At 58.6% G+C, this 27022-nt stretch overlaps 11 protein-coding genes across 11 annotated transcripts; 7 read left to right on the top strand and 4 right to left on the bottom strand.

Annotated features, from left to right (window-relative positions):
• Positions 1–83: 83 nt before the first annotated feature.
• BJ171DRAFT_205387 (cyclin-domain-containing protein) lies at positions 84–1973 on the top strand. The gene is made up of 3 exons (XM_053106313.1): positions 84–517; positions 665–971; positions 1240–1973. Exons 1-3 carry the CDS (start codon positions 215–217, stop codon positions 1794–1796), a joined length of 1167 nt encoding a protein of 388 aa, XP_052963618.1. The 5' UTR covers positions 84–214; the 3' UTR covers positions 1797–1973.
• On the top strand, positions 1974–3082 carry BJ171DRAFT_205388 (uncharacterized protein). Its single transcript, XM_053106314.1, has 3 exons — positions 1974–2446; positions 2796–2924; positions 3057–3082. The coding sequence occupies exons 1-2, from the start codon at positions 2151–2153 to the stop codon at positions 2821–2823; spliced, it is 324 nt and encodes a 107-aa protein (XP_052963617.1). The 5' UTR covers positions 1974–2150; the 3' UTR covers positions 2824–2924; positions 3057–3082.
• Positions 3083–4076: 994 nt separating this feature from the next.
• BJ171DRAFT_408056 (uncharacterized protein) lies at positions 4077–4604 on the bottom strand (the record flags this gene model as incomplete). Its single annotated transcript, XM_053107260.1, has 1 exon — positions 4077–4604. A coding segment is annotated over one exon (528 nt), but the record flags the coding sequence as incomplete, so codon positions are not given.
• Positions 4605–5691: 1087 nt separating this feature from the next.
• Positions 5692–7051, bottom strand: BJ171DRAFT_518114 (uncharacterized protein). Its single transcript, XM_053112225.1, has 3 exons — positions 6551–7051; positions 6145–6357; positions 5692–6020 (listed from the first exon to the last, which is right to left on the bottom strand). Exons 1-3 carry the CDS (start codon positions 6931–6933, stop codon positions 5825–5827), a joined length of 792 nt encoding a protein of 263 aa, XP_052963615.1. The 5' UTR covers positions 6934–7051; the 3' UTR covers positions 5692–5824.
• Positions 7052–11307: 4256 nt separating this feature from the next.
• Positions 11308–13948, top strand: BJ171DRAFT_518110 (ESCO1/2 acetyl-transferase-domain-containing protein). The gene is made up of 7 exons (XM_053112224.1): positions 11308–11488; positions 11590–12190; positions 12456–12551; positions 12792–12869; positions 13085–13227; positions 13360–13458; positions 13694–13948. The coding sequence occupies exons 1-7, from the start codon at positions 11415–11417 to the stop codon at positions 13815–13817; spliced, it is 1215 nt and encodes a 404-aa protein (XP_052963614.1). The 5' UTR covers positions 11308–11414; the 3' UTR covers positions 13818–13948.
• Positions 13949–14319: 371 nt separating this feature from the next.
• Positions 14320–16480, top strand: BJ171DRAFT_562624 (uncharacterized protein; the record flags this gene model as incomplete). Its single annotated transcript, XM_053113273.1, has 5 exons — positions 14320–14600; positions 14766–14963; positions 15119–15778; positions 15969–16189; positions 16238–16480. Exons 1-5 carry the CDS (start codon positions 14387–14389, stop codon positions 16478–16480), a joined length of 1536 nt encoding a protein of 511 aa, XP_052963613.1. The 5' UTR covers positions 14320–14386.
• A 297-nt stretch (positions 16481–16777) lies between these two features.
• BJ171DRAFT_518108 (uncharacterized protein) lies at positions 16778–18296 on the bottom strand. Its single transcript, XM_053112223.1, has one exon. It carries the CDS (start codon positions 18207–18209, stop codon positions 16893–16895), a length of 1317 nt encoding a protein of 438 aa, XP_052963612.1. The 5' UTR covers positions 18210–18296; the 3' UTR covers positions 16778–16892.
• A 981-nt stretch (positions 18297–19277) lies between these two features.
• BJ171DRAFT_427463 (uncharacterized protein) lies at positions 19278–20447 on the top strand (the record flags this gene model as incomplete). The annotated part of the gene is made up of 3 exons (XM_053107807.1): positions 19278–19511; positions 19678–20055; positions 20232–20447. The coding sequence occupies 3 exons, from the start codon at positions 19278–19280 to the stop codon at positions 20445–20447; spliced, it is 828 nt and encodes a 275-aa protein (XP_052963611.1).
• A 470-nt stretch (positions 20448–20917) lies between these two features.
• Positions 20918–21953, top strand: BJ171DRAFT_518104 (uncharacterized protein). Its single transcript, XM_053112222.1, has one exon. It carries the CDS (start codon positions 21041–21043, stop codon positions 21890–21892), a length of 852 nt encoding a protein of 283 aa, XP_052963610.1. The 5' UTR covers positions 20918–21040; the 3' UTR covers positions 21893–21953.
• Positions 21954–21992: 39 nt separating this feature from the next.
• BJ171DRAFT_518102 (DNA-directed RNA polymerase III, subunit Rpc31) lies at positions 21993–23824 on the bottom strand. The gene is made up of 7 exons (XM_053112221.1): positions 23625–23824; positions 23300–23426; positions 23124–23198; positions 22813–22872; positions 22586–22671; positions 22352–22484; positions 21993–22256 (listed from the first exon to the last, which is right to left on the bottom strand). Exons 1-7 carry the CDS (start codon positions 23745–23747, stop codon positions 22249–22251), a joined length of 612 nt encoding a protein of 203 aa, XP_052963609.1. The 5' UTR covers positions 23748–23824; the 3' UTR covers positions 21993–22248.
• Positions 23825–24465: 641 nt separating this feature from the next.
• Positions 24466–25845, top strand: BJ171DRAFT_445432 (uncharacterized protein). The gene is made up of 2 exons (XM_053108169.1): positions 24466–24889; positions 25337–25845. Exons 1-2 carry the CDS (start codon positions 24656–24658, stop codon positions 25691–25693), a joined length of 591 nt encoding a protein of 196 aa, XP_052963608.1. The 5' UTR covers positions 24466–24655; the 3' UTR covers positions 25694–25845.
• The last annotated feature ends 1177 nt before the right edge of the window (positions 25846–27022 follow it).

Here is a 27022-nt window from a genome sequence, read left to right as displayed (position 1 = left end):
CCCGTCTCTCGCCCTCTCGCCCTCCCCCCGCACCCATTTTATAAATAGCCTGCCGCTCCCGCCCGGCCGCCCCCGCCCGTGTTCCTGCACTCTTGGGACTTGTTGCTCCGACCCGCTCTCGTTTTTCAGCTCCGACCCGGCCAACCCGCCTCAGCTCTCCTCCACTCTCTCCCAGCCACGGCTTTCTAACTCGCGCTTCCTCTCCTAGCCCCCCATGCCCATCCTTCTTTCCTCGATCCTATGCTCGCCTTCCTCCGTCACCAAATCCCCGATTCGACATGGCTCGCTCGCTCTCGGCAAGAGGAACGAATGGCTCTTGGTTCATGCGGCGGCTTCGTACATTGAGCGCTCCTGGCCGCTCTCTCTCTCCAAGGATGCCGTTCCCATCCGAACCTTCATCCAGCATCTCCTTTCCCACTCCCGCTCGTCCTTCTCGGTCTTGCGGATCGCCCTGATTTATGTCCTCAGACTCAACAAACACATCCCGACCCTTCTCAAGACGTTTTTGAAGGAAAAAGTATGCACTCGTTGTCGTCTTGGGTCAGGACAAGGACGAGGGCCACAGGAGCGACGAGAGAGAACCAACCACTCCACTGTCTCGACTTGGCCCAGTACTAACTAACCCATCGCATCTGCACCCCCAACCGCCGCTGTCGGCTTGCAGTCTGTTGCCTCGGCCAACCCCCTCAAAGCCTGCTCGGCCATGCTGCAGTCCAAGGCCCCCGAGTGGCTCTGCGGCCGTCGCATGTTCCTCGCGGCTCTCATCACCGCCTCAAAGTTCCTCAACGACACCAACTACTCCAACAAGGCCTGGGCCAAAATCACCGGCCTCTCGGTCTCGGAAATCAACGTGCTCGAGCGCAGCTTCCTCCAGGTCCTGGACTACAACATTTATGTCGACGCCAAGACCTTCGATGCCTTTTCGGCCGAGTTCAGCCGCAAAGTCAAGTCTCTGGCCAGCAGCCTGATTTGTACGTTTCTCTCTCTCTATCTCACTCTCCTCTCTGTCGGATCCGTCATCCCCGCGTGTGTGTCCGGACTCGTCTCGGCAGTGCGAAATACCAGTCCGCGTTTCTGGGTACTTTTGGACACTTTTGGACACTTGTGGACACTTGGGTACTTGCGGACACTTCTGGACACCACCGATCAAAAGGCTCCATCGAGAACTCCATCGCTAACTCGCACTCGCTTCTCTTCCTCATCCACCCCCCCCATCGATCTGTCTCCTCCCTCATGCAGCCTCCAGCGCCACCGCTCCGGCCTCGGATTCCTCGGTCACCGGCCTCCCTGCTGCCGCCCACTCGGGTCTCCATGGCTCCAAGCGCCACCGAGAGTCTGGCTCTCCCGCGGGTTACGCCTCGCATATCCCCCACGACTCGGTCGTTCCCTCCCAGTCTCCCACTTTCGACCCCTCCTCGCCGGCTTCGGTGGCTTCTCTCGCCTCCCCTGCCTCCGTCTCGCCCTACTCGGCCCAGGCCATCTCCCACCTCGGCCAGAGCCCTCTTGCTCCCTATACCTTTGCTGGAACTCCCGCTTTTGCCAGCACTCCCTCGATCGTTGGCTCGTCCAAGCCCTTCGGGGCCGTTCCCAGCTCGATTTGCACTCTCTCAGACCCGGTTCCCAAGAGCATCCTTCCCACGATCCAGAACATTTGCTCCTTCGATCACCTCACTCCCAGTTCGGCTCCAAGTATCGATATCCCCGCTGCCCATGCCCTCGCCTTTGTGGCACCCTCGATCATGAACTCGTTCCAAGACCTGCCCATGCCTGTTGCGAAGCGCGTTCGCTGCTGCTAGACAACGACAACGATCCCGCGTCTGCTCGACGGCCAAGGCTTCTGCAAGTCTTGCGCCGCCCGACAGACCTTCTGGAAACCAAGGGGGCCCTATCGCACATTCCCATGTGTGTCCTTGATCTTGTTGCATGCCGGTGGGCGGACTGTATGCTTGCTTTTCCAACAAACCACCATCTTCCACCAAAGATGCGGTTGCCTGGGAAGGAAGGCTACAACTCCTGCTCTCACCTGCTTGCTTCTTCCCTGTTCCCTTTATCCCGTTTCTCTCTTTGCGTTTTCGTTTCTTCTTGAACCGCAGCAGGAAAAAAAAAGCCCCTCGGAACGCACCCTCGCAAGCACCTCTCTAATACTCGCAATGCTCCCGATGGTGCTTCCGGGCCGGGTGGTCGTCGAGTTCGTATTGCTACGCATTGTATCTATTTTGCACGCCATCGCTCCTCCTCCTCCTCCGTTTGCTTCCCCCCCCCCACCTTATCTTTTGCTCTCTCTTACCACGCATTGTCGTTCCTCTCTATCCATACGCATCCATCCCCGTCGCAAATCCTCGCTACCTTTACCCCCCGCCTCCTCCTGCCGTTTTTATTTCCCTTTTTTTGGTTATCCGTCCCCCCCCCCTCAACTCCTTCTTGAGTTACCTTTCTCAAGCTGCTGGTAAGATGGAGTGAGAGAGGTCGGCGGGCGGTGGTTTGGATGGATTTCATGACCGATATGCTCGCTATGCAGATTGGGCTTCAGCTCTTCATCTGGCGAGTACGCCATGAACATCTCCTGCCGCCTGTCTCCTGTCCTTGATTTCTCTTCTCTTCTCTTCTCCCCCCCCCACATCCTGCTGCTCACTCCCCCTCCCCTTGATAACTCGCTTGCAAATCCCGCTCTCTCTTTTTTATTTTTGATGTGCGATTTGCATTCTCCTTTCTTTTTATTTATTACCTCGATGAGAGTGCCCCCCCCCTCTTGCTTTCTGCCTGCTGCATCGCTTCTGGCTAAGCAAAACATATAGGGGCATTCTAGAATATGGAGACAAGTGAAAATACACACACACGCCAGTTTGCTGGTTCGGCCCCTTCAACAACAGCGACAAATTGGATCCAGCTCGGTCTGGATGCGAGACAACAACGCTACTCTGGATGTGCGAGAACAACGCTGCTCTGGATGTGGGATGACGACAATGCTCTGGGGTCGCAATGATTGTCCATTCGGGGGAAGCTCGCCCAATGCTCCACACTTGGTGACGCAGCCTTTTCCATCTTTGTGTGCACAGCTTGCTCTTGTATTTTCATTTTTTTTCATGATTCGGCAGAGCAGAGACCGGCAAAATACCAATCAAGCAATGGACCAGTCCATCAAGTGAACAAACAGACGAACGAATGAACGAATCACCCGAGAGACAAGTCAACCCAAGCCAGCCCAAAAATGCAGTCAAGAGCACACACACACACACAAATGCACACCAAATGCACACACACAATCCACACCAACGACACATCAAATACCTATGAGGAGCGAGCCGTGATCATAAAGCCAAATTTCATGGCCAGCCCTGGATCCAACGACGAGTGCGTCCGGCACAAAGGACAACTGGAAGCAGACCAAGTACCACGAGAAAGAGGAAGCGAGCAGAGGGGAGAAATCTTCAAGATCGAATACAGCGGTCGCGATTCCACAGCACTCTGGTCACTTCATTAATTGAGAGAGGTGGGGGAGTGAAGGAGGGGAGGGAGAAGGAAAGGTTCTACACTATTTTTGGGCAGTCCACTACATGACAGAATCTGAAACAGACACAAGAAAAGAAAGGAAAAGAATACAAGCGAGGTGGGCTTGGAGGAGGAGCGAGGACGACGGAGGCAACGACGACCTTGGCCACTGTGGAGACGTGGATTGCAAAGGCCGTGGCAAGCCGAGGTCGCCGTGGAAGCCGCAGACCAGAGCGGGAGTCGTGGTGGTGATCGTGGGAAGCAGCCGAGGCAAGAAGGCAGGTTGGCATGGGCGGCGCCGCAGCCTCCCCTTTCCCTCGGCATGCTGCCGCTGCTGCTTCCCTTGGGTTCTGAGGCTGGCCGCACCTGCCCACAAATCCACCAATGCATTGGCCATATGCACACCCGTTGGGCGCTTCCTGTCGATAACCACATGTCCACGGCCATTCAACCCATGCCAGCTTGGCTGCGGCAAGCGGCCCCGGGCTGCGCCGCCTCCTTTGGTTCCACCCGGCTTTGGCTCAGCGGTCTGCCTCGCTGGGGGCCGAAGACGTCCCCGAGTACCTTCGGCGGGGCTCGGTCCGGTTGATCTTGGGACTCGCCGTCTCCTTGAAGGTCAGCTTCTCGTCAAAGATGACAATGTCTCCGCCTCCGGGCACATGGTCGATCAGATCCAGCGACCCAACCTTGGACTGCGCCGTCTGTTCAAACTCCAGCTTTTCGTTGAAGATGACGACGTTGCCTCCGCCGGGCGTGTGTGTGGCATTGTCCAAGGACCCGATCTTGGATCGGGCATTCTCTTTGAAGGTAAGCCGCTCGCTAAGGATGCGGACGTTGCCGCCATTGGGGACATGGCGGATGTTGTCCTTGGAGCCGACCTTGGACTGGACGCTGGCAAAGTTGGGCTTTTCATCCAGAATGCGGACGTTGCCGCCGCCGGGAACGTGTGCGATCTTGTCCTTGGAACCGACCTTGGACTGCACGCTCGAGTAGTCGGGCTTGTCGTTGAAGATCCGGACGTTGCCGCCGTTGGGTGAGTGATGGGCATTCTCCTTGGAGCCGACCCGCGACCTGACGCTGGAGTAGTCGATCCTGTCGTCGACAATGCGCACGTTGCCGCCGGAGCGCACGTAGCCGTCATTGCGAGCCTCGATCCGCGGCTGGATGTGGTCGAGGTGGACCGGGATGTGCAGGGTTGGGTTTCGGGTTGGAGTCTTCGAGGGCGAGCGCTTTCCGGCCGTGCCATTGCCAGCGGCAGTGGTGGTGCTGCTGCTGCTGTTACCGCTGTTGGGAGTGCTTGGGGTGCCAGGAGTGCCCGAGCCAGCAGAGGTGCTCGAAGGAGTCGCCCTGCTGACCGCTCGGCCCGCTCGGCTTGGCGTGCGGATCGAAGGAGGTGTGGCCTGCGATCGTTCGGCTCGAGATCGGCTGGCGGAGCGGCCTCGGCTGGTCGAAGGCGAGCGGGCCGATGGCCGGCGAGGGGCGGACGATGCCGGCACCGCTGCCGACGAGCCCTCCGAGGTCTGCGACGGTGTCGTAGACGGTCGACGTCTGGACGGCACCGGGATCGCCGACTTTGTCGGAGTCGAGGCAGGGCCTGGGGCTCGGGCCGAAGTCGAGGCCGAGGACGAGGTCGAGGCAGCAGGGGTGCTCATGGCGGTTGGGTTTGGGTTTGGGTTTGGGATCGGGGGCGAGAAAGGGGTGTGGACGAAAGCAGTGCAGGCGACAGGCAGCGCCGATGGATAGATGGATGGGTGGGATGCCGGTGGAAGCAGGACCACGCAGAGCGATGGCAGGGAGACCTAGGTTGCTGCACGGCGATTGGCGAACGGGAGGCTATAAATAGCGCCGACAAGCGAGCGAAGGAAACAACGAGCGAGCCAACGAACGAACGAACGAGCGAATGAACGAACGGATGGACAGGCAGTTGGACGAATATGCGAACGAGCGAGCAGCCGGGTGTCGATGGCAGGACCCGAGGATGGAAAGGGACGGAGGAACGGATGGATGGATGGATGGATGGATGGATGGATGGATGGATGGATGGATGGGCGGGTGGAGTGGCGGGCGCCATGCAGCCAGTGGGCGTTGCAGGCGGGAACACGGGCGGCGGTGGTGCGACAGGGCCGTTGTCGATGGCGGGCTGTGGTGAGGATCTGTCGATCATGGCGACGGTCATGGCGACGGTGGTCATGGCGACGGCGAGTGCATCGACTCCGGTGATAACAGATTTGCCTGTGATACCAGATTTGCTGTATTGCAGTCGTGGCCACTGTCGCTCGGCTCGGCCGGATGGTCTCTTCCATTTGCTCCACAAAAGCCCTCTCGACCGGCAGGCTCATCCGCTTGCCGTAAACTTCCACTGCACCCGGCACACCTGGAAAAAGAGCGTGCGCGAGACCAGCAGTCCGTTTTCGATCCACAGCATCTGGCTCAGATCCGCGAGGCGTGCCACGAGCTCGCCCGTCGTGAGGTCGCGGATCTCCAGCTCGTCCTGTGCATCGTCGTCGGTCCTTTTCAGCCCGATCTTGAATCTGCCGACAGGAGGAAACCAATGGGCGCGGGCAGCCGGTTAGCGATCAGAGACAGTGCCGATGTTGCTCATGCACAGGCATACGTGACTCGTATCCATCGCCACACAGCAACGCGGACACCCACCGGTGCTTCGATGCGACCTCGATCACATAGTCGTATTTCCGGATCCGCCACTTCCAAAAGGCCTCCTTCATCAGCGCAATCATCTGCTCTCGTCGCTGCTGGGTGTAGTCGTCGTGTCCGTCGAGTTCCATGTCCGTGGTTTTGAAATCCTGTGTCAGCTCGTTGATTCCACTTGGAAGCCACTCGACCATGAGCTGCGGCGAGTATTTGAAGCTGGATCAAGGCCGCCATGCCGTACCGATGGTCATCGACAGAGGCGTTAGCGCTTGGTCCACGCAGGCCATTCTACGCAACCTCCAGTCCGACATCGTTCCAGCACGGGGAATCACCGGCACCCAACCCCCGGTCAACGTGTCCAGGAGGGAGAGGAGAGCGGGAGGCGTCTACATATCCACCAGCGACTTACCAGAATCCCCCGCCAAAGTCAGAGTATACGATCGGGTCCTTTCCGTTGGAGCGGCGACCCATATCCAGCGACGCCGGGCCTTGCCCTTCAGACGCCTCTCCTGGCCCCTCTTTCGGCTTGTTGCCGTCGCGGTCGATCCAGCTGAGCAAGAGCGGAAGGTGATTCGTCGAGCCCGGCATCGGATCCGGGTTGGAGCTCAGCTCGTAGTACCCGGTCCGCAAGTGGGCGTACAGCCGTGGGGAGCACCCAAACGTGCAGAGGGCTTCGTCAAGGATCTCCTGTGGCAGCCCGTTGGATTCAGCATCGCTTGCGCTGGCGACCGGTGCGACTACTACCGGAGCCGTGGTCGCTAGTTCTGTTGCGGCTCCCGTTGTGATATCCATCGCTGTCGCAATGACTGGTTCAGCTTCAGCTGACCGCTCTGCAGGGACAGCCGTTTCGACAACCTCAGTAGCAGTTTCGACAACCTCAGTAGCCGCTGCTGCTGGCTCAGTTGCTGCTGCTGGCTCAGTTGCTGCTGCTGGCTCAGTTGCTGCTGCTGGCTCAGTTGCTGCTGCTTGCTCGGTTGCTGTTGCTGACTCGGTTGCTGGTCGCTGGGACGGCGGTAGTGGCTCTGGGACCCGGCGTGCAGCCAGCAAGCCGATTTTCCGGCACCAGTCGCTGCCTTCGCCGACATGCACGAGCTGGCCAGCGCCGTTCAGAGCCGTGATCTTGGCTAGGCTGGCATCGCTGCTGTCGAAGATGTACACGCTTCGGATCTGCGTCTCGGACTCCCACATCTTGATTTGCTCGCGGTAGATCTGCACGTCGCTCGTGGGCGGCCGACAGCCGCTCTTGAGCATCAGCGGCTCGCTGCTGAAGGCTTGCGGCGGATGGCTGAGGCTGCTGGGCGGAGTGTTCTTGCGCCCGCGCCGCGAGACGCTTCCCTTGGGAACGCTCCAGACCCGCTCGATCTTGATACTCTCGCCGTCGTGCACGGAGCCCCAGCCCCGAGATGCAATCCCGTGGCGGACCGACCCTGTGTATCGAACCAGGCGCGGCAGCACACGCAGCAGGACATGCAAATCGTGGCTGGGAACATGGTCGATCGGGTCGATGGCTCCGACGATCGCAACAATGTCGCCGCTGGGGGTGATCGTGGACTCTTCGATCGAGTCCGCGCCGTTTCGCGACTTGGACGCTTCGCCGTGTCCGTCGATCGCCATGGCACTGGACTTGGTCCCGTTGGCTGTGCCGGAGCCAGATTGAGGCTCGTCCGCCAGCTTGTAATAGCCAGCATGGACAATCACTGACGAGGTGTTGCAGAATGGGAGGCGGATGGATGAGGATCAGTATTATCGTGACCGATGCTCCGTTCTGGCTCCTACGCTCCAGACCCAAGGCACTGCCGTTGGACCGAACAAGATTTTCGGCCCACCAGAACCGTGCAATCGACGCCATACTTACTCGCGACCACATCCGAATCGTCCGTGTAGACATCGGTGCCCCAAAGGGCAGCCCGACGCACGCCCAAATTGCTCTTGAGCAGCAGGTGCTCGGCCGGGATCCGAACCTCGATGGTGGCATACCAGTCCGCCTCGGTAAACGGCGGAAGGAGGAACAGCTCCGTGTCGTCCTGGGAGGCCGAGTAATGCGGCGTGCCACACTGCCACTTCCACAAGACCTCGCTCTGTTGATGGATGCGTTCGTGTTGCTTGTGAATGAACTCCGAGTTGTAGCGGAAGCTGGAGTTGTGGTAGAAGGGCACGGCGCTCCGACCGTTGTAGTTCTTTGCATTGGCTTGGATCAAGCGGGCCTGCGCTTCGAGCTCGCCGCCGTAGGGTGCGTTGGGATTGTGCGATCGCTGGTGGGCACCGGTGTAGACGACGTGGCCGAGGAACTTTTCTTCGTATCCAGCGGGCAGGCGGATCAGCCGCTCGTCGTTGACAACGGCGACGTCCCCAGGCTTGCGGCGCTTCTTGGCCTCCTCCTTCGCCTTGTTCATACGACTGGCATACTCTGAGTTTGTTTTGCCGGCCGCGGACTGGCTGTTGGACGAGTTGGCTGGAGCCGAAGCTGAGGCAGCGACCGACGAGTCCTTCTGAGCGGCGACTGTGCGAGTGTCGGTAGACTGGGCTTGGTCCTTTCGGCTCTCCTCGGCGTCCCCAGCCGCGGTTGCATCATCTTCGGCCTTGCGCTTTTTGAGGGTCGCAGCGCTGTCGATCGAGGCTGCAGGAGCCACGGGGAGGACATCGAGCCGGGGTTCAAGGTCTTTGCCCGTGGACGGACTCGAATCTGGCGGATGCGCCGCCGTTTGGGCAGCTGGATAGCTCTGCGACATGGGCAGCGGCGAGCTGCGGTGAGCGATCGATCCAGACGCTGGCGGCCGCGAAGCCAGCGGGTACTCCATCCTCGGTCGCTCATAGCCTTGCTCGGAGATGTGGACGAGTGGCAGGATAGGCACCTTGGCCTTTGGGGGTTCGGCCAAACCCGCTGGCTTCAGCGCGACCAGCGGAGAGGCAGACGCCGGCTGTGAGGGACTCGGGGCAATGGGCCGGTTCTTGGACTGGACATACGGATATGTCTCGGGCGGCGGCGGAGGAGGGGCGGGAGGGAAGGTCAGCGCGCTATGGACCTTTGGCGAGTGCTGCACCGCCGAAGGCGGGTGAAGCGCTTGTGTGTTCTCGGACTTGACCTCGACCATGTCGACAGAGGCAGGCCGCGACGAGCCCGAAGCAGGCGCGAGCAGGGATGGCGGAGGGGGCGGAGAGCCAGCTTTGACTGCAGCAACAGGCGAGAGCGCCTCAGACGACAGCGGGTAGAGCATCGAGAACGGGGACGCTGTCGAGCTGTTGAATGGGCCAGGTGTGCCCGAAGCAACAGCAGGGGTAGATGACGGCATCGCGCTGGAGAAGGCCGGCGCGGATGCTGGGGGCGGATTCGCATGAGCCACAGAAACGGGGACCGGAGCAGAGGACGGATGTGGCTTGGTTCCCTGGGCGGCCAATGCAGCAGCCCGATCGCCGGCGAGAGCAGCGTCGGGGAGCCGCTGGGCATCTGTCCAGGACGCAATATGGGGGAGGGTGAGTGAGAGGGAGTCGAGACGAGTCGGCGGAAAGAGAGCAACGGATTGCCTCTGGATGCGCAAGAATCGAAGCAGTAGACGACGCATCGAGAATCTCGTTGCAAACAGACCAACGCAGCGCCGGCAGGCCGAGCGCATCTCCCACGATATGGCTGCCCAATGACCGGAGCAGAGGCGAGACCAAAGCGGGCTTACCAGAGGCTGCAGGCGACAGCGAGGGAGGTGACGACGATGCTGCCTGGTTGTTGCTCGGCAGCGAGGCCGGACTCTTGACCCGGATGATGATGGGGGGATTCGCCGACGGCGGTGATGGCGATCCCGATCCCGATCCCGATGCCGACGAATTGGTCTTGCCAAGCGACGACTTGAGCGCCGTCGAGAGGTTTCTCAGGGACGAATCCATGCCCTTGGACGGGGACGATACCGCCGAGGACGAGGATGAGGACGATATCTTGAGGGTGGTGCGTGTTGGAGGCTCTGTTGGCCCAGCAGCGCCGTGGCGACCGGGTGGTGGTGGTTGGGCAGCGGAGGTTGTGGAAACAGCCGTGTCGGATGGAGGAACCAGCGAGATGCGAGTGAGTCGAAAGGCGAGCCGGACAAACAGCAAGATGGCAGAGGACGGAATCGCAGTGAGATGGCAGCATCGCCAGCCACGCAGGCGAGATCAGCAGAGGGTTGCCGTCGATTGAGAGGGTGTCAGGAACGACAGGAAATGCAGGAAATACAACATGGGCATCAGACAATCGGGGAATAACGATGGGGTGGAGCAAACTCGCGGCAGGAATGCCAATGGAGCAGAAGCAGGGGTGCCACTCGTGGGGCAAGATCGCAAGATGCAAACAGGAGATCAGCGACCCTACCGCCATCTGGTGAATCGGATGCAGGCGGCAGAGGCACGGGAGTCTTTGTGATGGTGATGATGTTGTTCCGGGCCGAGATGTTGATGCTCTGGTGGTGATCTAGCGAGGCCGCCGACGACGGACGCGGGTGGTTGTCGGGGGGCATTGTGCAGCGATCGAGCGAGGGAAGAGCCAGGCAGTAATCCGGATCGAGGGAATGCAACCGCGGGATGGAGAGAAGGACAAAGGCCAAGGCTGCCGGGGAGGGATCGGGGGGAGAGCCAGAAGAAGAATTGGATGACTCGCCGGCGGAGAAGGCCAAAGAGAAGGACGGGCTGGGGGGGAGGGAGTTGCGGTGACAGCGGCGCCTCGAAGCCGCGAATGCAGTCGCCGGAGGTGGGGCCAGAGCCGGTGCCGACGCTGCCGATGAGGTTGTTGATGAGATTATCTGATAAGATGGATATGCAGTGCCGCTCGACAGACCGCAGATGGCCGAGTCGGCGCTCTCGCCGCCCTGAGCGTTGTTGTTTGGGAATGTGGAGTTCCAACGCCGCGACCAAACGATCAAACGATCAAACGATCAAACGATCAAACAACCAAACGATTAAACGATTAAACAACCAAACGAGCTAGCACATGGACTCGCACCCGCACGCACGGTCTTGGACCTCCCAGCGTCGCTCCGTGAAGCCGCTGGATCTAGCCGCCCGTCCGTTCGCTGTCGTCGCCTCGGCGGTATCGATACGTTTGTCAACGCTTCGCCGACACGATCTTGCGCCTTGCTGTCCTTGCGTCTTGCCCTTCGTGCGTCTTCCCTCTTCCAGCCCTTGCGCCTTGTGATCCCGTGACCTCATTTCCTTGATTTGGCAATCCTGATTTTGCCAAACGAAATCGGGCGTTCGCCGTCGCAGCCCACATCCCAGCCCGCATCCAGCGCACCGCCATCGCCAGCACGCTCGGCATGTCCGGGAGCACAGCGCCCCGCAGCCCTGTCAAGTACACTTATGGCAGAAAGCGACCGAGGGACGACTCGAGGTGGGAGACCCGTCTCATCGCCAACCAGCCCGATATCCTGTGTGCGGTCGCTTGATCCAAGTGTCCAGTATTTCGCTCACCCACCCATTCATCATCGATAGCCCATGGTCTGTGCATACACCTGGCTCGCCGCTCTCGCCGTCCAGAGTGAGATCACCGTCTCGGCCTCCGTCACCGCTACCGCTTCGGTCGCAGTCGCCCCCGCCATCGCAGCCGTCTCCTCCCGGCCCTCTGAGCACCGGCACCGATACCACCGGGGATCTCCCGGACTTGGCCATCAAGGATTCCCTTCAAGATCTGCCACCCGAGCTGCCACCCGCCAAGCGACCAAGCGGCACTGGTCGGCTGACGGATTACTTCAAGCCCGCCTCAGCACAAACACGATTGGCTTCAGCTGCAGCCTCTCCAGATCCTTCCAAGCCAGCCAAGGCAACCATGGACCAGCTCCTGTACAATTCGAACACCGAGTCGCTGCGGCCAGGCACATACAAGTCGCCGCGCACCCCGGGTACTCTGCTCTCGCCAAAATCAAAGAGATCCGCCAAGGACTCGTTCCAGCAGCTCTTTCTGGATCTCGGACAGAAGCAGTCGGGAATACGAAAATGCCGTGTCTGTGAGATGGAATACAGCGTCGGTCACCCTGACGACGAGAAGATGCATGAGCTGTATCACAAGGCTGTTGTCAAGGGGATCGAGTTTCATGTAAGCAGCGGCGTGCATCAAGATGCCGATGCACATAGAGGAGGTCGCGACTCAGAAATCCGCCTCAGCAGCGGTGTAGTGCTGCATGTTGCGTGTTGCCTCCGCAGATTGCCCATTGGGTCGCTGTGTCGATCTTCTGCCAGCGGTTCGTCATAGCCAGTCGTTGGGATGTGCGGACGAGCTGTTCTGATCCTGTGTCAATGCTACTACCCACCGCGGAACGAATCGCTCGCCATGCCTGTTTGCTCGGTGCACGGGAGCATAGAATATCTCGGCGGACTGCATCGTGCGGACATTCACTGATGACGGCGCTCGGATCGCTCAAGTCACCAACGATTGCAAGGCAAATGAGCGGAAAAAGGTCAGTCGAAGGTCCTTTGCGGCCACTGACGGCGATTTACATCCAAGGATCGGATTGCTGGGCTCTCACATCCATTCACACAGATTTCCTGGGATCTGCAAAAGTGTCGCCGCGCTCTGGTGTGGGCTGCAGTCGGCGTGTGTCCTGGGTCTCCGAGTGTTGGTGAAGAGAATGGCATGTGCTGACCCGCCACTCTCCTGCAAACTTGTTGCTCGATGCGATCCTGGTCGAGGGCTTCAGGCCAGAGAGGTTATGTCGTTTGTCAACCAGGAGCTGGGCTCCTTTGCCTTTACCGAGGAAGATTTCGCCGAGTGCAAGGTAGGGCGCTGTCGCAGCGCCGTGCTCAGTATGATAGAACAGAAGCGATTCGCTGTCCGAAGAGTCTCGGCCATCATTCGGGTCACTTCTCGCGTGATGGTTTAATCAAGGAGTACTATGACCACGCATGCAGCTAGCCATAAAATGCCCACGCATCTGCCACCGCTCTCGCTCACACTGTCGATACGAATCGCGGCCGCTGTTTTGGCACCCAGATCTTTATCTATGTCACGCGCCGGGATCAGGTTGTCGGATGTGTTGCCGCCAAGCAAATCACCACGGCGTTCCGGACCAGCACCAGTACCGGCACCGGCGCTTCCACAGACGATACCGCTCTGGGTAGCGTGCTTTCTCGAAGGTGGGGTCTGCAGCGAACCGGCTGCTTGGCGTGATGCACATGCAGGAACAGACATGCTCGCCGAAACAGTGCTGGCGATACGGCGCTACTGTCGATTCAACACCACTCACCCATGTTGCAATGCATGTTCAGCGACGAGCCCGTGGACTGTGTCTGCGGGATATCTCGCATCTGGGTCGCCCGATCAGAGCGACGCAAGGGCATTGCCTCCCGGCTCCTTGACACAGTCTGGTGGGTGGACGGCGCCAGCTCTGACCCCGGTGGAAGAAGCAACTCGAGCGATGTTTAGCAGCGTCCGATCGCAATGCCGCTCGTGAGATCACATTGCGCGTTGCCTGCATTGATATCCAGCAATTGCTGATGCACGGCTGGATCTGTCTGCTAACGACCATTTCTCTGCCGCCCGATCGGGCTCGACTGGACCGAAAACGCGCAACTTGGGTTAACGCATCTGCATGTCATGCAGTCGGAGGTTTGTCTTTGGGACGACCCTGGATCGCGCACAGCTGGCGTTCTCCCAGCCGACGCTTGAGGGCCAGATGCTCGCTCGCTCGTTCACGGCGCAGGCCGACTTTTTGATATTTGGGTGACCGGACAGACAGGGCCTTGTTTAGATGCACTGCCGCCATGGGGCGGGGCGCTTGTTGGCAGCCACACGAGCGCGCCCTTGTTTGGTGGGAGACAAGCCGAAATATATGCTGTATAATGTTCTGGCGAGTTACTTGCTGGTCTGCTTGGTGTTCACTTGATGCTATATCGAAGATCAGCATCGAGCATCAGCATCGAGCGAGCATCATCGAGCGAGCATCATCGATTGTGCCAAGGGGCGTATCGAGTACATCCTCGTTGGCCTGTGGCTGGATAGCGCCGCTTGTGGGAACGAGCGGCTCTTATTATGTCATCCATTGTTGTGGCTGGCGGTCATCGGAAATCGCATTTGCATTGCCCCCACGGACACACAGCCCCACCATTGGCGGCGATCATTTGTGGTCAGCGCGGCGCCCAGCAAACGACCCCGAGTCCGCATGTGCTCGTCCGGGGGGGGGAGGCAGATCTGCTGTCACTTCAACTCCCACTTCGGCTTCTTCGTCTTCTTCGTCTTCTTCGTCTTCGTCCTCGCCATCAGCACTCTACACCAAGCACCCACGAGTCCAGCGACATGAAACTCCCCTCGCACCGTCTGTGGGCCCTGCTGCCCCTTGTCAGCACCGTCGTCCGTGCCCAGGAAGGTGGTCTTCCCGCAGGCAACGTCACCAACAACGCAAACTACCAGTGTCCCCAGGACACCTGCGTCCCGCCGGCCTGCCTCTGTGCCTCGCAGTCGCCGCCGGGCGGTCTCCAGCCCAAGCAAGTCCCGCAGTTCATTACCTTGAGTAGGTCACTGATCGCGATCAGCGCCGGAGCCACCCTGCGGCATCGGTGCCAGAGAAACCCGCGCGACGGAACGACTCGTCTCGCCATTGGCTTCCTCGCTCACCACCTTCCTCGCTAACCACCACCTTCTTCGCTCACCACCTGCTTCCTGCCGCACCTCGCAGCTTTCGACGATTCGGTCAACGACGGCGTCATCGACGTGATCAACAACATCACCGCTGCCCTCAATACAAAGCCCAATCCCAACGGATGCAACCCGGCCGCGACCTTCTTTATCTCGACCCAGTGGACAGACTACTGGTCGGTCCAGAGACTCTTTGGCAGCGGGCATGAAATCGCCGTCCACACCATGACCCACGTCGGTAAGTCCTCTCCGAGCCGGATCATGTTGCTCGAGCTCGCCAACATAGTCGATAGGTGCTGTCCCATGGTCGCCTCTGTAAACAGCCAAGGCAAAAGCTCACACCTGCTATCTCCTCGTCTCGACTGGCTTCTTGGCCTGTTCACCCTCCCACAGCCACGCCGCCCCTCAGCGAGATTCAGGGCTCGTTCAAGGCCGTCAATGCGTTTGCCGGCGTCCCTGCCAAAAACATTGTCGGCTTCCGCACCCCCTTCTTGGCCTACGACAGCAGCACCTTTCAGAACCTCAAGACAGCCGGCACCTTCCTGTACGACTCGTCCATGGAGATGAATCCCATCAACGGCTACTGGCCGTACACTCTCGACTATGGCGCGGCCACCACCTGCACAACAGGGCCCTGTGCCGGCTCCTTCAAGGGCCTGTGGGAGATTCCGCTCTATTCCCTCATGAATCCCGACGGCACCGAAAACGCCGCCATGGATCCCAATCCGGCCCCGGGCGCCGTCACCCTCACCCAGAGCGACATTGTGGCCCTGCTCAAGTACAATTTCCTCAACCACTACAACGGCACGCGTCTGCCCTTTGGCATGTACCTCCATGCCGCTGTTGCCCTCCCGACGATAGAGGCCGTGCGGCTGCCTGCCTACATCGAGTTCATCCAGTGGACGCAGCAGTTTGACGACGTCTATTGGGTCAGCAACCAGCAGCTCTTGTCTTGGATGCTCAACCCGACGGACATTGAGCACAGTCTCGTGAGCCACTCGCTCGGCTGCTTTGCTCCCGCCACGGACCCGTCCAATGTCGAGATCTGTGATGGTAGGGCTCCATCGCGGTACATGTGAGGCGGGTGTGAGGTGGGAAAATGCGTGCGGTGTGTTGTTCAGGCAAGCGTCCCAAGGTTGATTGCGCTTCCACGACTTGCTTGTGCATTGTTGATCCGACTGACGAGAGACTAACTTGCAACCTGACTCCCTGTATGTTGCCACGGCTCTGTGACCCACCAAAGGCATCGACAACACTGGCAACGGCATCGTCGATGCCGGCCTCGTCAGCGACTGCTACTTTCCCAGCACCCAGTCCTCCTTCCGAACTTGCTTCGGCTGCCCCACCAGCGACCCATCGACGTCAAACCCAGTCCCTGGCTTCCAGAGTCCATCGACCGCCGGCAAGTTTGTTCCCGACACCGGATGTTTCAACCAGACCTGGGATCCCAAGACCGGCACCTGTGTCAGCCTGAAGCGATCCAAGCAGGGCGACGCTCCCGTACCGTTCCAGTCCCCGTTCACGAACGTCCATGTCGAGCCGTCGCCCAGCTTGCGCCCCAAACCCACCACAACCTCGGGTACCTCGGGATCCTTGACGTCGTCACAGCAGGGAGGTGTTGGATCTGCCCTGGGTGGTGGTGCCATTGCCGGGATTGTTGTTGGTGTTGTGGTTGCTGTTGCCGTCGTTGCGGCGGCTGTGGTCTTCTCAACCCGCCGAAAGCGTCACAGCGCCTCTACAGAAACCTCGATCTGATGGAAGCACTTGAGCCACGAGGCCTGCCACGACGCACTCTTGGCGCAACAAAGTGGAGACGATTGCATCTGTATTGGGCACCAAGCCAACGCCAGGATTATCCAATACTGCAGTCCACCCCCCCCGCCTTGCTCTTCTATACACCCGAACTATATATTTATGAATGCTTTACAATGTGGTCATGAGCTGGCGACACCGAGCCGTGGATGCAATGACCGGATCATCTTTGTGCCCCAGCATGCTCCCGCATTCTAAACAGGCCGCTATTTCCTCGCCTCATTTGAGTTGTAATAGACTATTGAGTATATTCCATAGAGCAACAAAAGCAAGACCAAAACAAACTACAAAGACAGCTTGAGCGAGGCAGATCGGGCCCTGCTGCTGCTGTCGCTGCTGCTACCGCCGCTGCTGCTCATGTCCAGTATGGGCGGTCGGCTTCGCCTTCGAGCTCAAGCGACATCTTGACCACGGGTCCGCGGAGCTCGTGAAATCTCTTCACAAAGCCGGCATCGATCATCAGGCTGCCGCTCTCAACGTCAGCATACATGTCTGTCACAATCGAGTCTCGCTCGTAGGAGTCGCGCAAGAGCCGCAGCCGCTGAAGGTTCGGAATCTTGAAGCCCAGGTTCCAGATGATGTTGTTCGGGGTCTCGGCGCTGATGCCGGAGAATGTCAGGGAGCGCAGACGAGAGAGCGCCTGGAAGAGATCCAGGACATCGGGCTTCCACTGGCGAACGGCGTCGATCCAGACATAGTCCATCGAGAGCTCCTCGATCGCCGGGAGCGAGTGCAGCAGTTCGGCCAGTCGCTCAAAGGTCATAGGGGCATTCTTGCGATTGCACTGGATGCCTCGCAGGTTCAACCTCCGCAGGGAAGTGCCCTTGGATTTGACCAGGCGGATCAGGGCATCGAACGAAGCGTTTCGGCAGTCCCACAGGACAAGCGACTGCAGCTGCAGCGACGACAAGGCCAGGATATCCAGCGACGAGTCGCTGATACGCAGGCACCGGGACAGGTCGATGCAGGCCAGCTGCGGGCATCTTGAAATCAGGACCTGGACTGAGGCGTCCGTCGTGGAGGTGGATCCGACAGCAACCGAGACGAGGCGGGGACAGTGGGCCGCAATGATCGCGAGGGCAGCATCGTTGAGGTGCGTTGAGCTCAGGTTGAGCGACTCGAGGCTGGTAAAGCGGCGACACAGCGATTGCAGCGACTCCGGGGTGAGGTTGACCGCTCCCGAGAGATCGATGGTTCGGAGCGAGACATGGGTGGCGACGGCGGTGCTGCGACGGGCCTGGTCGGTTGCAAACTCGGCAGAGGCAAGGTTCAGCGAGACGAGGCCAGGACAACCCTGCAGAATCACAGACAGAAAGTCGGCCGGCACGGAGCTGTAGAGGGACTCTTTGACGACGGAGAGGTCCAAGATCCGGACAAACGAGCCGACAGGAGGTCGGTCGTCGAATGGGTCGATAGAGTGATTCTTGGCCAGCAGAGCAGGCAGGGAGGACTGGTGCTGCAGGGTGCGCAGAAACTTGAGGAGCGCTGCCAGCGGGTTGGAGTATCGGCTCTGGAAGCGAGGAGCCCGATAGAGGGCGGCGACGCTGGCTTGATGCCAGCGGAAGCTGAGGAGGGCGAGCGAGGCCAGCTCGGACTGGGGTGTGAATGCCAACAGCCGAGCAGCGACGCCGGGGTTGTCGAGGACGACGGGGGAGAGCCGGTCGGTGCCCATGGGAGAGTGTCGATATCGATGTTGATATTGATATTGATATTGATGTTGATATTGATATTGATATCGAGATGAATGCGCTGGAGAGATGAATGCAAAGGATGGGCTGGCTGGTGGCTGTGGCCGATGCCGATTTGTTGGCGAACAACAGCGAATCGACAGCCGAGCAAGGTTGCCGACGAGAACGGGGGCGAGAAAGACATCCAGCAGGTCGGCCGGCCGGATATTTGCTGCCGTGGGCGACTGGCGGCCAAGCCGGGTTGTTGCCGATGGAGTTGTTACTTTGAAGCAAAGTACAACAAGCCAAGTAATACCTCGCACTCTGGCATTCGTTTCATCCCATTCGCTTCGTTTCGCTCAGTGCTCATCGACATCCGCAGACAGCCCCAGGATTGCCAGTCCGCTGCCCCTTCGACGTTATTGGACATCACACTTGATATCATATTTGATATCAAATGTGATGTCACTCCTGATACGACAATCGATATCACTCCTGACACCACTCCTGACACCACCCCTGGCATTACCCCGTCACCACTTCCCAACGCCGCTCGTCAATGCGCCGAACGACCTGTTCGCTCGCCCCTCCGCGCCGTCTGATCGGCGCTGCGTCGGCCCCGTGCTGATCCGATGCACCAGCCCCGGCGGCTTCTCGTTTGATCAGCAGGTCGCTCGCCCGGGTTGCTTTTGCGCATCACGCCTCGTCACCCTTGCGCTTGCCGCTGGTCCATCCTCCCGTCTGCGGCTTTGGTTGCCCTCGTCGCTGTCGTTGCATCCGGGCCGGCGCTCTCCTGCCTCTCGACCTCCACCGCCGCCTCAGCCGCCAACTCCCGTTTCGCCTCTGCTGTCCATCTGGCTGCAAGTCCCATCCCCGTTTCCACAACCCGGCCGAAACATCCCGCCTCGGAACCCTTGTCGCGTCAGCTTTTCCCATAGCTCCACCCTTGTCTGCTCGGAATCATGGCCCAGAAGCTGCTCAGCCTCCAGCACGAAGCTCTGAGTCTCTCCGAATCCAAGCGCGAGCTCATCGCCATCGAGCCCACGTCCACGATTCGCAATGCTCTCGCCACCATGGCCGCCAATAGCATCCTCTCGCTACCCATCTACTCCCACGTCGGCAAGAAAATCGTTTACATCATCTCGACCTTTGACATCCTCAACTTTGTCGTCGCAAAACTCGGCAATACGTCGCTGGAGGATGCTCAGTCCAAGCTGGACGTCAGCATCGAAGCCGCCATGACCCTGGACTCGGAGTCTGAGAGTTACCGCATCCTCGAGAGCGACTACCAGGACAAGCTCCACGACGTAAGCTCCTGTCGGGGGAGGGGATGCGTCGCGCAGCATTTGAAGCGGCTTGTATCTCATCCACAATCGCTCCGCTGAGCGGGAACGGCCTGCGTTTCGCCCCGGACGTGCCCACATATCTCCTTCTCTGGCTCTGAATGCATATTCTGTCTTGGCCCCTCGCCAGGTTTTGCATGACTTTGCCCAGGGCGCCCATCGCGCCCTCATCACAGATGCAACCCACCGCCGCAAGAGCTACGTTTTCACCCAAACAGATATCATCCGCTATGTCTACGACCACCCGGCGATTGTCTCCCCAGAGATTTCTCTGGACAAGACGCTGCAGCAACTCGGGCTTATCCGCTCCGAGAGGCCAGTGACGCTGATCTCCGATCGCGAGTCCGCCTATGATGGCTTCAAGCGCATGGCCGTCCAGAAGCTGCTGGCCCTTCCCATCGTCGACTCGGCCAACCATGTGGTAGGCACCCTCAGCGCCAGCGACCTCCGGGGCCTCACCGACAAGACGCTCTCGCACTTGAAGTCTCCTGTGGCGGAATTTTTGCAGGTCAGGATGGAAGAGGGCTTAGATGAGGCGTGGGGGATCTGCAGCACGCAGGATCGTAGCGTATCGTATCGAGCTGTTGCTTCGACAGTCGTTGGTCCGCATTTCTTGTCATTGAGCACACCCATTCGACTCACTCCTCGCTGCGACGATCTCGGCGCACCTCCGGCCCCAACCAGGCTGCCGCTCGCCCCATCCCCAAGGTGGAAAATCTGGTCTGTTCGCCAGAAGATACACTACTCAAGGTCATCCAGACCCTCACCCAGAACCGCATCCACAGAGTCTGGGTCACTGACGAGCACATGAAGCCCATCGGCGTGGTGTCCCAGACGGACGTCATTGCCGTCCTGGTTGGTTTGCCTGTTGGAAGTCCCACTCGCATCCGCAGCGAGTGATCTCACTAGTTATGATACTGCAGAGTGCTTCTTCCCGCCACGAAGAAAGCGAGAGTACTACAGCCAATCCAATAAAAAGCAGGTTTAGGTCGTTGAACAAGTAATTTGTTGCCTCAACACATCGGCGCTGGCCATGGCCGTTCAGTGATGTGTTTCTGGATCTGAATCAAGGACGCTTTCTCGCACAGATGGCTCCCTGCAAGCGAAAGGCACCACCCAGACGACGGCGATTCAAGCGACTCGATCTCCAGGTGTGCTCACAGTGCCGGGGAGCCAAGCGACTCGAGAACACAGAGTATCTTGATATCGATACACCATGGAGCTGTCCGGAGGGTCGAGCGAATGCACCACACAGAGTGATTGCCAACCAGGACGGGAAACAATCGCATGGCTTGCTCACTGGAGCCGATGGATTGCTCGCTGGAGCCTGCAATATGTCGGAAATCTGATGCCAGCAAGTGACTGCCTCGTTTCTTTCTGGACCGACTGTATTGAGTTCGGTTTGCCCCGCAATCAGCTCAAGGGCCGCTGCTCGATACTCTGCCGTCTTCAATGTTCTTCGAGTTGTCATTTGATGGGAATTGCTGGTGCTGATGGCGGATTGGAGCAGCGGGCAGCCATCCCGACTGACTCTCGCCGACCGAGACGACACCGAGAGCGATCTCTGTGCGTTTTCAGTTCCAGGCTCGATCGTTTCGGCTGTTCTGCCTCTGGTCTGTGCATCTCCGAACCGCATTCCAATATCTCGGCCGCCTCGACTCAGTCCCATGGCCACACCGCTGACGAACGAACCTTCGCACAGCGGAGCCACGGCTTTGACCCAGTGCAAAGACTTTCTGGACGTCTTTCCCGACACTTTCGATCTCGAAGACTTGCGGCCTGCCGAGCTCGATTCTCTGCCGTCGGCCTTTCGGGTCCTGGCCGATCCGTTCCCGTTCGAGGACTCACGGGAGGGCCAGGAAGAAGCTCAGCTGGCACCGTTTTTGCCCTCGACCAAGAAGACCTGTCTAGACGCCTGTCTGCTCGCCGGTATCGGCCCCGACGACGTCGTTCTCGACATTGGCTGCGGCGACGGACGGGTGTGTATCTGCGCTACCCAGCGCTTCGGAGCCCGTCTGGCGATCGGCATCGACTACGACCGGGAGCTGGTGGAGATGGCCGTCCGGGTCTCTGGCGAGTGCGGCGTTGCCGACCGCACCGAGTTCCTGACCCAGGATCTGGACTCGGCCGAGGCCGTCGATGGGCTGCGGGAGCTGGTCCTCTCGCGGGGCATCACCGCCGTATTCATGGTCCTTTGCGGTGAGATGGAACGCCGGCCGTACTGGCAAGGCTTTCTGCGAGAGTTTTGTGTTGGACAGGGATTGAAGATTGTGGCCATGATCATCGACAAGAACGAGCTCATGGGCGCACCCAAGGCAACCTGTCCAGGCGCCTGGCTCTACTGATTCGCCGAGACTTCCCCCCCCCGCAATAAAGGCAAGCCCGACTCCTCGGGCATATCCGTGCCATCCTGGCGGCGTCGAAGCTTTGGGCGATACCAGAGGATCCGATCGGGAATGTGGTTGTGTATTGTCTGCCGCAGATGCAGGACTGCTCGCTGCATAGGAACCCGAAGGTAGGGGCACAGCACCAGAGCGGATTGAAGGTGATTGAAGGGAGGTTGAAGCGGGCCAGCAATCCATTGCGGGCAGATCCGGTCTGGAGGTGATTTGGTGACCCTATTGGATCGGGCCGATGAGCAGGTACAGACGAGGGCAGGCGAGGGAAATTGGATGCAACTTGGACAGAGACGCATTTGACATCAATCGTCTGCCGTGGACGAAGGAAACGGAGCAGGAATTCAGGACTGTAAACGACGCAACGCCCTCTGGTCGGGCTTGGGGCTCCGCAGATAGATGTCTTACCGTCCCCGTGGTCCGAGTCGTCGCCGTAGGCATCGTAGTGGTCCATGTCCCAGACTAGCTCGCCGTAATCGCCGCCCTCCTCCTCTGAGTCGTCGTATTCCTCCGGGTTGTTCCATTCGTCGTCCTCGTCGTTCTACCAAAGTCAGAGTGTGTGGCGACATCAGGGTTTACGGAGTTTACATCTGTCGTTGCCGATCCCAATGTGCTCCATCGAGTTGGGGGCGCTGTACTTACTTCCCGAGAAAGACCAAGCTTGTCCAGCTCCTGGGCTCTCCTGGTAATGGCTTCCAGGTCAATGTTCTTTTCGAGCAGGCGTTGTCCTATGAATGTGTTTGGAGGAACCGAGTACATATGCGTGGAGAGACAGAGGGATGTTGGCTCCAAATCAGTGACGAGGCCTGAGTCGATCACCAGCATCCCCAGTAGATATATGCAGTCTGGCGAGAGGAGATGGTTCGCACCAAGTTTGGATTTCGAAAAGTCCTTGACGCCGTGCAGCTCCTCGGGAAAGAACGACAGATCTGGCCATCGCAAGAACCGGCGTGTTAGGGCAGAGTCAATGTACTCGGATTGGCACTTGGCTGCCTCAGAAAGGACACTGATATCAGGCTTTCCGAGCTGATATGAGCGCTGCCGCGCTCGCTTGATTCCTTGGTGGTTCGGCCAAACATCGACACCGCACAGCGACAGTTGTGGCTGGACTCTGCATCGTGCCCCGGTGCCGAACCGTTGGAGTCTGATTCGCCGGCCATGCAAAGCGTCTCGATCTTACCCTGGCGGGTCGGCGTCTCTGTCAGTGCTCGTGAGCTGCGGACCTTCTTGTAAATGTCCGAGAAACGCTCGATATCTGTCACGGAACGGCGCTGCGGATGAGGATCTCGTTGGCTGTCGGGCATGTTCGCAGAAGACACGTCCAGCCAGCGACCCGGCGATGGCAACTCTTCCTACCGGGCTTTGGGGGAGGAGGTCCGATATAGTATGGCGTCTGCTTCAAATCCTCGGCAATCTGCTGGTCGATCTCGACGATGATAGCCTCCTGGGGGCCGAGGACTTTGGGAATGGGCAGCACAAAGTCCTGTGGACAAGCATCCCATCCGAGTCAGCAAGAAAGCATCGCATCGGGCCGAGGAGGGGCCCAAGGCGGTTGGTCGTGAGCGCGGTTACGATAGAGGTCGGTATGAGCCGCTCCATAGGAATTGGATCCATAGGGATCGGTCGTTGAGTTGGGTATCGCAATCCCGGCAAATTGGAGCAGCAATGGCTGAAGGCTCACCGGATAGAGCGGAATCTCATGGAAGGAAACAATCATGCCGTCGGGAATCTCTGGCCCATGTGCTGGTGCCCGGCCGAACGATCCGCCTCCGCGGCCGCCTCCACGAAATCCGCCTCTGCTCATGGCCGCTGCGAGTGGTTGGGTATGCAGTGCCGGTGCTGGCGGTGGACAGCGATCGCTTGGATGTGTGGGTTGCAAGGGCGGTCGACGATGATCAGAAAGGAGGGAGGTTGGACATGGGCAAGCGGCTGCGCGTGGCGTCTCGGTCATGTGAGCGGCGAGCACTGCGCCACGTGCGGCGGATGATCCTGGGTGGCAGTGCCTGTGGCCGTGTGGTGATATTGAATCCAGCCAGGAAACCATCGGATCGAGCCAGGCTTGTGTGTGTGCTCGATGGCCAGTGTTTGGCTTGCCAGTGTTTGGCTTGCTTCGCCACTTGCCTCGTTGTCTCCTGTTCATCTCCATCACCCACTTGTCCTCCTCCTGTCTCCGTCAACATGGCCAGCATCAACGAGCTTGCTTCAACCACAGCATCATTTGCCACTCACCAAAGCCAAGCTGAAGCCAGCACAACCTCGTCGATGCCCGATATCACCCAGCACTCATTCAACCACAATCCAGACATCCTCACCACCATTTGTTGCAACGACGGTTTCCGGCTTGCCCTCGACTTTGACACCATCAAGACCCTGCTCCGAGTGTGCAAACGAGCCCAGCCTCTCCTGAGCTCCAAGCTGGCTCGCTTCCACAACTGGTGCCAGAAGGCAGGACTGTGTCGTCCAGATGGACAGATTCAGATTGGCCTCACACCAAGCGACCAGATTGCCATATCGCTGCACTGCAAGGATCCAGACACAGCCGACCGATCCTGGCTTGAAGATCAAGCCGACCAAGGAAACCCATCAGTCTCGTATTTTTTGGCACGGATCCTTCAAGTCGAACTCACTATCGATCAGTCTGCAGACAAATCAGAGGCCATCCGCCAGCAGATCATCCACCATTTGGAGAGTGCCGCCGAGTTCCAACATCCGATGGCACAGTTTCGCCTGGCTGGATGTTATCGCAACGGACTCGGAATCGACCCGGACCACACCAAGGCTATCGAGCTGTACCGCAGTCTGGCCGAACGTGGGATGCCTCAGGCTCAAGTTTCCCTCGGCCAATACTTTGAGAATGGCGAGGGTGTCGAACAAGATTATAACAACGCGATCGAGTGGTACTCCAAGGCTGCCGACCAGGGCAGCGACGATGGCCGACTCCACATCGTGTTCCTTCGTGGGTGGTTCTCGTTCATCGGTCATGGTGTCGAACAGAGTGATGTCGGCGCCTTGAACCAATGGCAGGAAGTCAGCACCAGGTCCACCAACACAATGCACAAACACATCGCCACCCACATGGTCGGATGGATGCACTATCTTGGCCGGGGTACTCGACAAGACCAGCAAAAGGGCATCAAGATCATCCGAGAGAACAGATCGGATGGGTTTGAGCTCGGGGAGGATGAGTGCCTGGCCGGATACCGTGGTGTCGACTCCAACTCGCCCGCAGCCCGCAAGTTCTTCAAGTTGTGCCAGTTGGGATCGGATCGTGACTGGCTGTGCAGACATCTTATGGCTGTATGTCTGGCCAATAGATTCGGAACCACCGAGGACCGAGAGAAAGCAGCTGGCATATTCGTGCAGCTTGCCAATGAGGGCCACAGCGACAGCCAGTTGTGGATCGGAATGTGCCGCTTTTGTGGCGAGGGAATATCAGAGGACAGCAATAAGGCATTCGAGTGGTTTAGCAAGTCGGCCGAGGAGGGCAACTCATATGGGCAGCGGTGGGTTGGAGTGTGCTACTACTGGGGATACGGAGTAACCCAGGACTACACCAAGGCAGCCGAGTGGTATCGCAAGTCGGCCGACCAGGACAATCGATACGGACAACTTCAGCTGGGCTGGTGCTTCGAGAATGGCCGGGGTGTTGGTGAGGACGTCGACACCGCCATCTTCTGGTACCGCAAGTCCGCCGACCAGGGCGACGAAGACTCTATCGGCAGACTCAAGGAAATCGGAAAGTGGCCCTAATCCCCGAGTCTCTCCCAAGTTCCACTCCCAAAGTAATAAGCTACAACACCCTACATCCAACCAAATTTCACCGCCACCATCAATCCAAATCACCATGATACCAAAGAGTGGACTTGCAAAGTGGTTCTGATGAAGCGGCAATGGCCGAGCAGTGTTGTAGTTGACATTCAATACATTCAATACATCCAATTCATCCAATTCATTCAATACATCCAATACATTCAATACATTCAATACACGGAGCGGCAACGAGCACGTTCTGACAACCATAGGTGATGGAAAGACCTTGAACCATCCAGACCACCATCGCCCCATGGAACCGGAGAAAGCAGCCAGCAAGTCAACCAGCCTCTCAGGCACCAAGACGTCCAGTAAGGTCTTGTTGGCTGTTTCCGTCCATCTCCATTTGTCCGAGCCGCTTCTCAGCCAAGATGGTGACGAGGATCTTCAAGACATTCATCCAACCCATGCTGGAGTACGGATTGAACTGGACCTCGAGATACTCAGCAGGTGATAACATTGTGGGGCCGAACGAGGATCTAAGACGAAGATGGATTGCCCAAAGCATGATGTTTAGATGGACACTAGGTACCTTCCTTGGATACCCATACGGAAGTTGCAGACTCTGCAAGCAGTGCACCGGACGATGGCATCGCCGTTTGAATGACTCTCGTCCATGCACAAAAGGGCATCGACAAGAGAGGGGTGTTCGGGCGTCTTGCCAAAGACCCCCAAGCTCCGATATCTCGGCTTGAACGAGATCAACCACGAGAATGAAGGAACAGCCGATAGAGGGAGAGAAATAGATCTGCCGGCTTCCATTTCTTTCGTTCATTTTTCCATCTATTCCTGGGATCCTGGACTACTTGTTATGCCCTATGTCCAGGAGAGAAAACAAAAATAGACAAGTCCATTGAAGACAATCGATCACTTGGCAAGGCGACAGTTGGAACGCCGAGCTCTCTCGTTTCGTAGTGACTTTGGTGTATTGTTTCACTTTGGCCGAAATCAAGATCAGAAAGAAAGAGCAATAGCGACGACGATAACCAGTGCGTTCAGGTTCGACCAAGCGTGGACCATTCATGAACCAAACCCACATGGAGAGTCAATGAGGACGAAGCGAACGGAGCGAACGCGAGTAGTGAGGGAGAGAGGGAAAGGCTCATGGCCGGCTGTGGTTCGGGCGAGGCAAGAGCAGGGAAGAGTAGAAATTGAAGAGAAGAGAGTGGGAGCCATGAGAAGAGAGGCTGGGCTCAAGAAACAGAGGTTCTGAGGCTCTGCAGCTTGAGAGCCAGCTCATGTGATGCTGAGATGAGTTGGTTCGGTAGG

This window comes from Polychytrium aggregatum (genome assembly GCF_025602895.1).
Source record: "Polychytrium aggregatum strain JEL109 chromosome Unknown BJ171scaffold_39, whole genome shotgun sequence".
NCBI classification, from domain to species: domain Eukaryota; kingdom Fungi; phylum Chytridiomycota; class Chytridiomycetes; order Polychytriales; genus Polychytrium; species Polychytrium aggregatum.
This window is presented reverse-complemented; position numbering and strand designations above follow the sequence as displayed.

Bases quoted from the DNA above. Each gene is read 5' to 3' on its own strand.
- BJ171DRAFT_205387 (XM_053106313.1), top strand. From the start codon at position 215: ATGCCCATCCTTCTTTCCTCGATCCTATGCTCGCCTTCCTCCGTCACC. The intron at 518-664 runs GTATGCACTCGT...GTCGGCTTGCAG, and splicing joins AGACGTTTTTGAAGGAAAAA to TCTGTTGCCTCGGCCAACCC. The intron at 972-1,239 runs GTACGTTTCTCT...TCCCTCATGCAG, and splicing joins TCTGGCCAGCAGCCTGATTT to CCTCCAGCGCCACCGCTCCG.
- BJ171DRAFT_445432 (XM_053108169.1), top strand. From the start codon at position 24,656: ATGGCACAGTTTCGCCTGGCTGGATGTTATCGCAACGGACTCGGAATC. The intron at 24,890-25,336 runs GTGTTCCTTCGT...AGCGACAGCCAG, and splicing joins ACGATGGCCGACTCCACATC to TTGTGGATCGGAATGTGCCG.
- BJ171DRAFT_518114 (XM_053112225.1), bottom strand. From the start codon at position 6,933: ATGGATATCACAACGGGAGCCGCAACAGAACTAGCGACCACGGCTCCG. The intron at 6,358-6,550 runs GTAAGTCGCTGG...GCCTTGATCCAG, and splicing joins GACTTTGGCGGGGGATTCTG to CTTCAAATACTCGCCGCAGC. The intron at 6,021-6,144 runs GTGGGTGTCCGC...TCCTGTCGGCAG, and splicing joins GAGGTCGCATCGAAGCACCG to ATTCAAGATCGGGCTGAAAA.
- BJ171DRAFT_205388 (XM_053106314.1), top strand. From the start codon at position 2,151: ATGCTCCCGATGGTGCTTCCGGGCCGGGTGGTCGTCGAGTTCGTATTG. The intron at 2,447-2,795 runs GTAAGATGGAGT...CAAAACATATAG, and splicing joins TTACCTTTCTCAAGCTGCTG to GGGCATTCTAGAATATGGAG.
- BJ171DRAFT_518108 (XM_053112223.1), bottom strand. From the start codon at position 18,209: ATGGGCACCGACCGGCTCTCCCCCGTCGTCCTCGACAACCCCGGCGTC.
- BJ171DRAFT_518110 (XM_053112224.1), top strand. From the start codon at position 11,415: ATGTCCGGGAGCACAGCGCCCCGCAGCCCTGTCAAGTACACTTATGGC. The intron at 12,191-12,455 runs GTAAGCAGCGGC...ACGGGAGCATAG, and splicing joins TCAAGGGGATCGAGTTTCAT to AATATCTCGGCGGACTGCAT. The intron at 12,870-13,084 runs GTAGGGCGCTGT...TTTGGCACCCAG, and splicing joins AAGATTTCGCCGAGTGCAAG to ATCTTTATCTATGTCACGCG.
- BJ171DRAFT_518102 (XM_053112221.1), bottom strand. From the start codon at position 23,747: ATGAGCAGAGGCGGATTTCGTGGAGGCGGCCGCGGAGGCGGATCGTTC. The intron at 23,427-23,624 runs GTGAGCCTTCAG...GCTTGTCCACAG, and splicing joins ATGAGATTCCGCTCTATCCG to GACTTTGTGCTGCCCATTCC. The intron at 22,672-22,812 runs GTGCGAACCATC...ACACATTCATAG, and splicing joins CTTTTCGAAATCCAAACTTG to GACAACGCCTGCTCGAAAAG.
- BJ171DRAFT_518104 (XM_053112222.1), top strand. From the start codon at position 21,041: ATGGCGGATTGGAGCAGCGGGCAGCCATCCCGACTGACTCTCGCCGAC.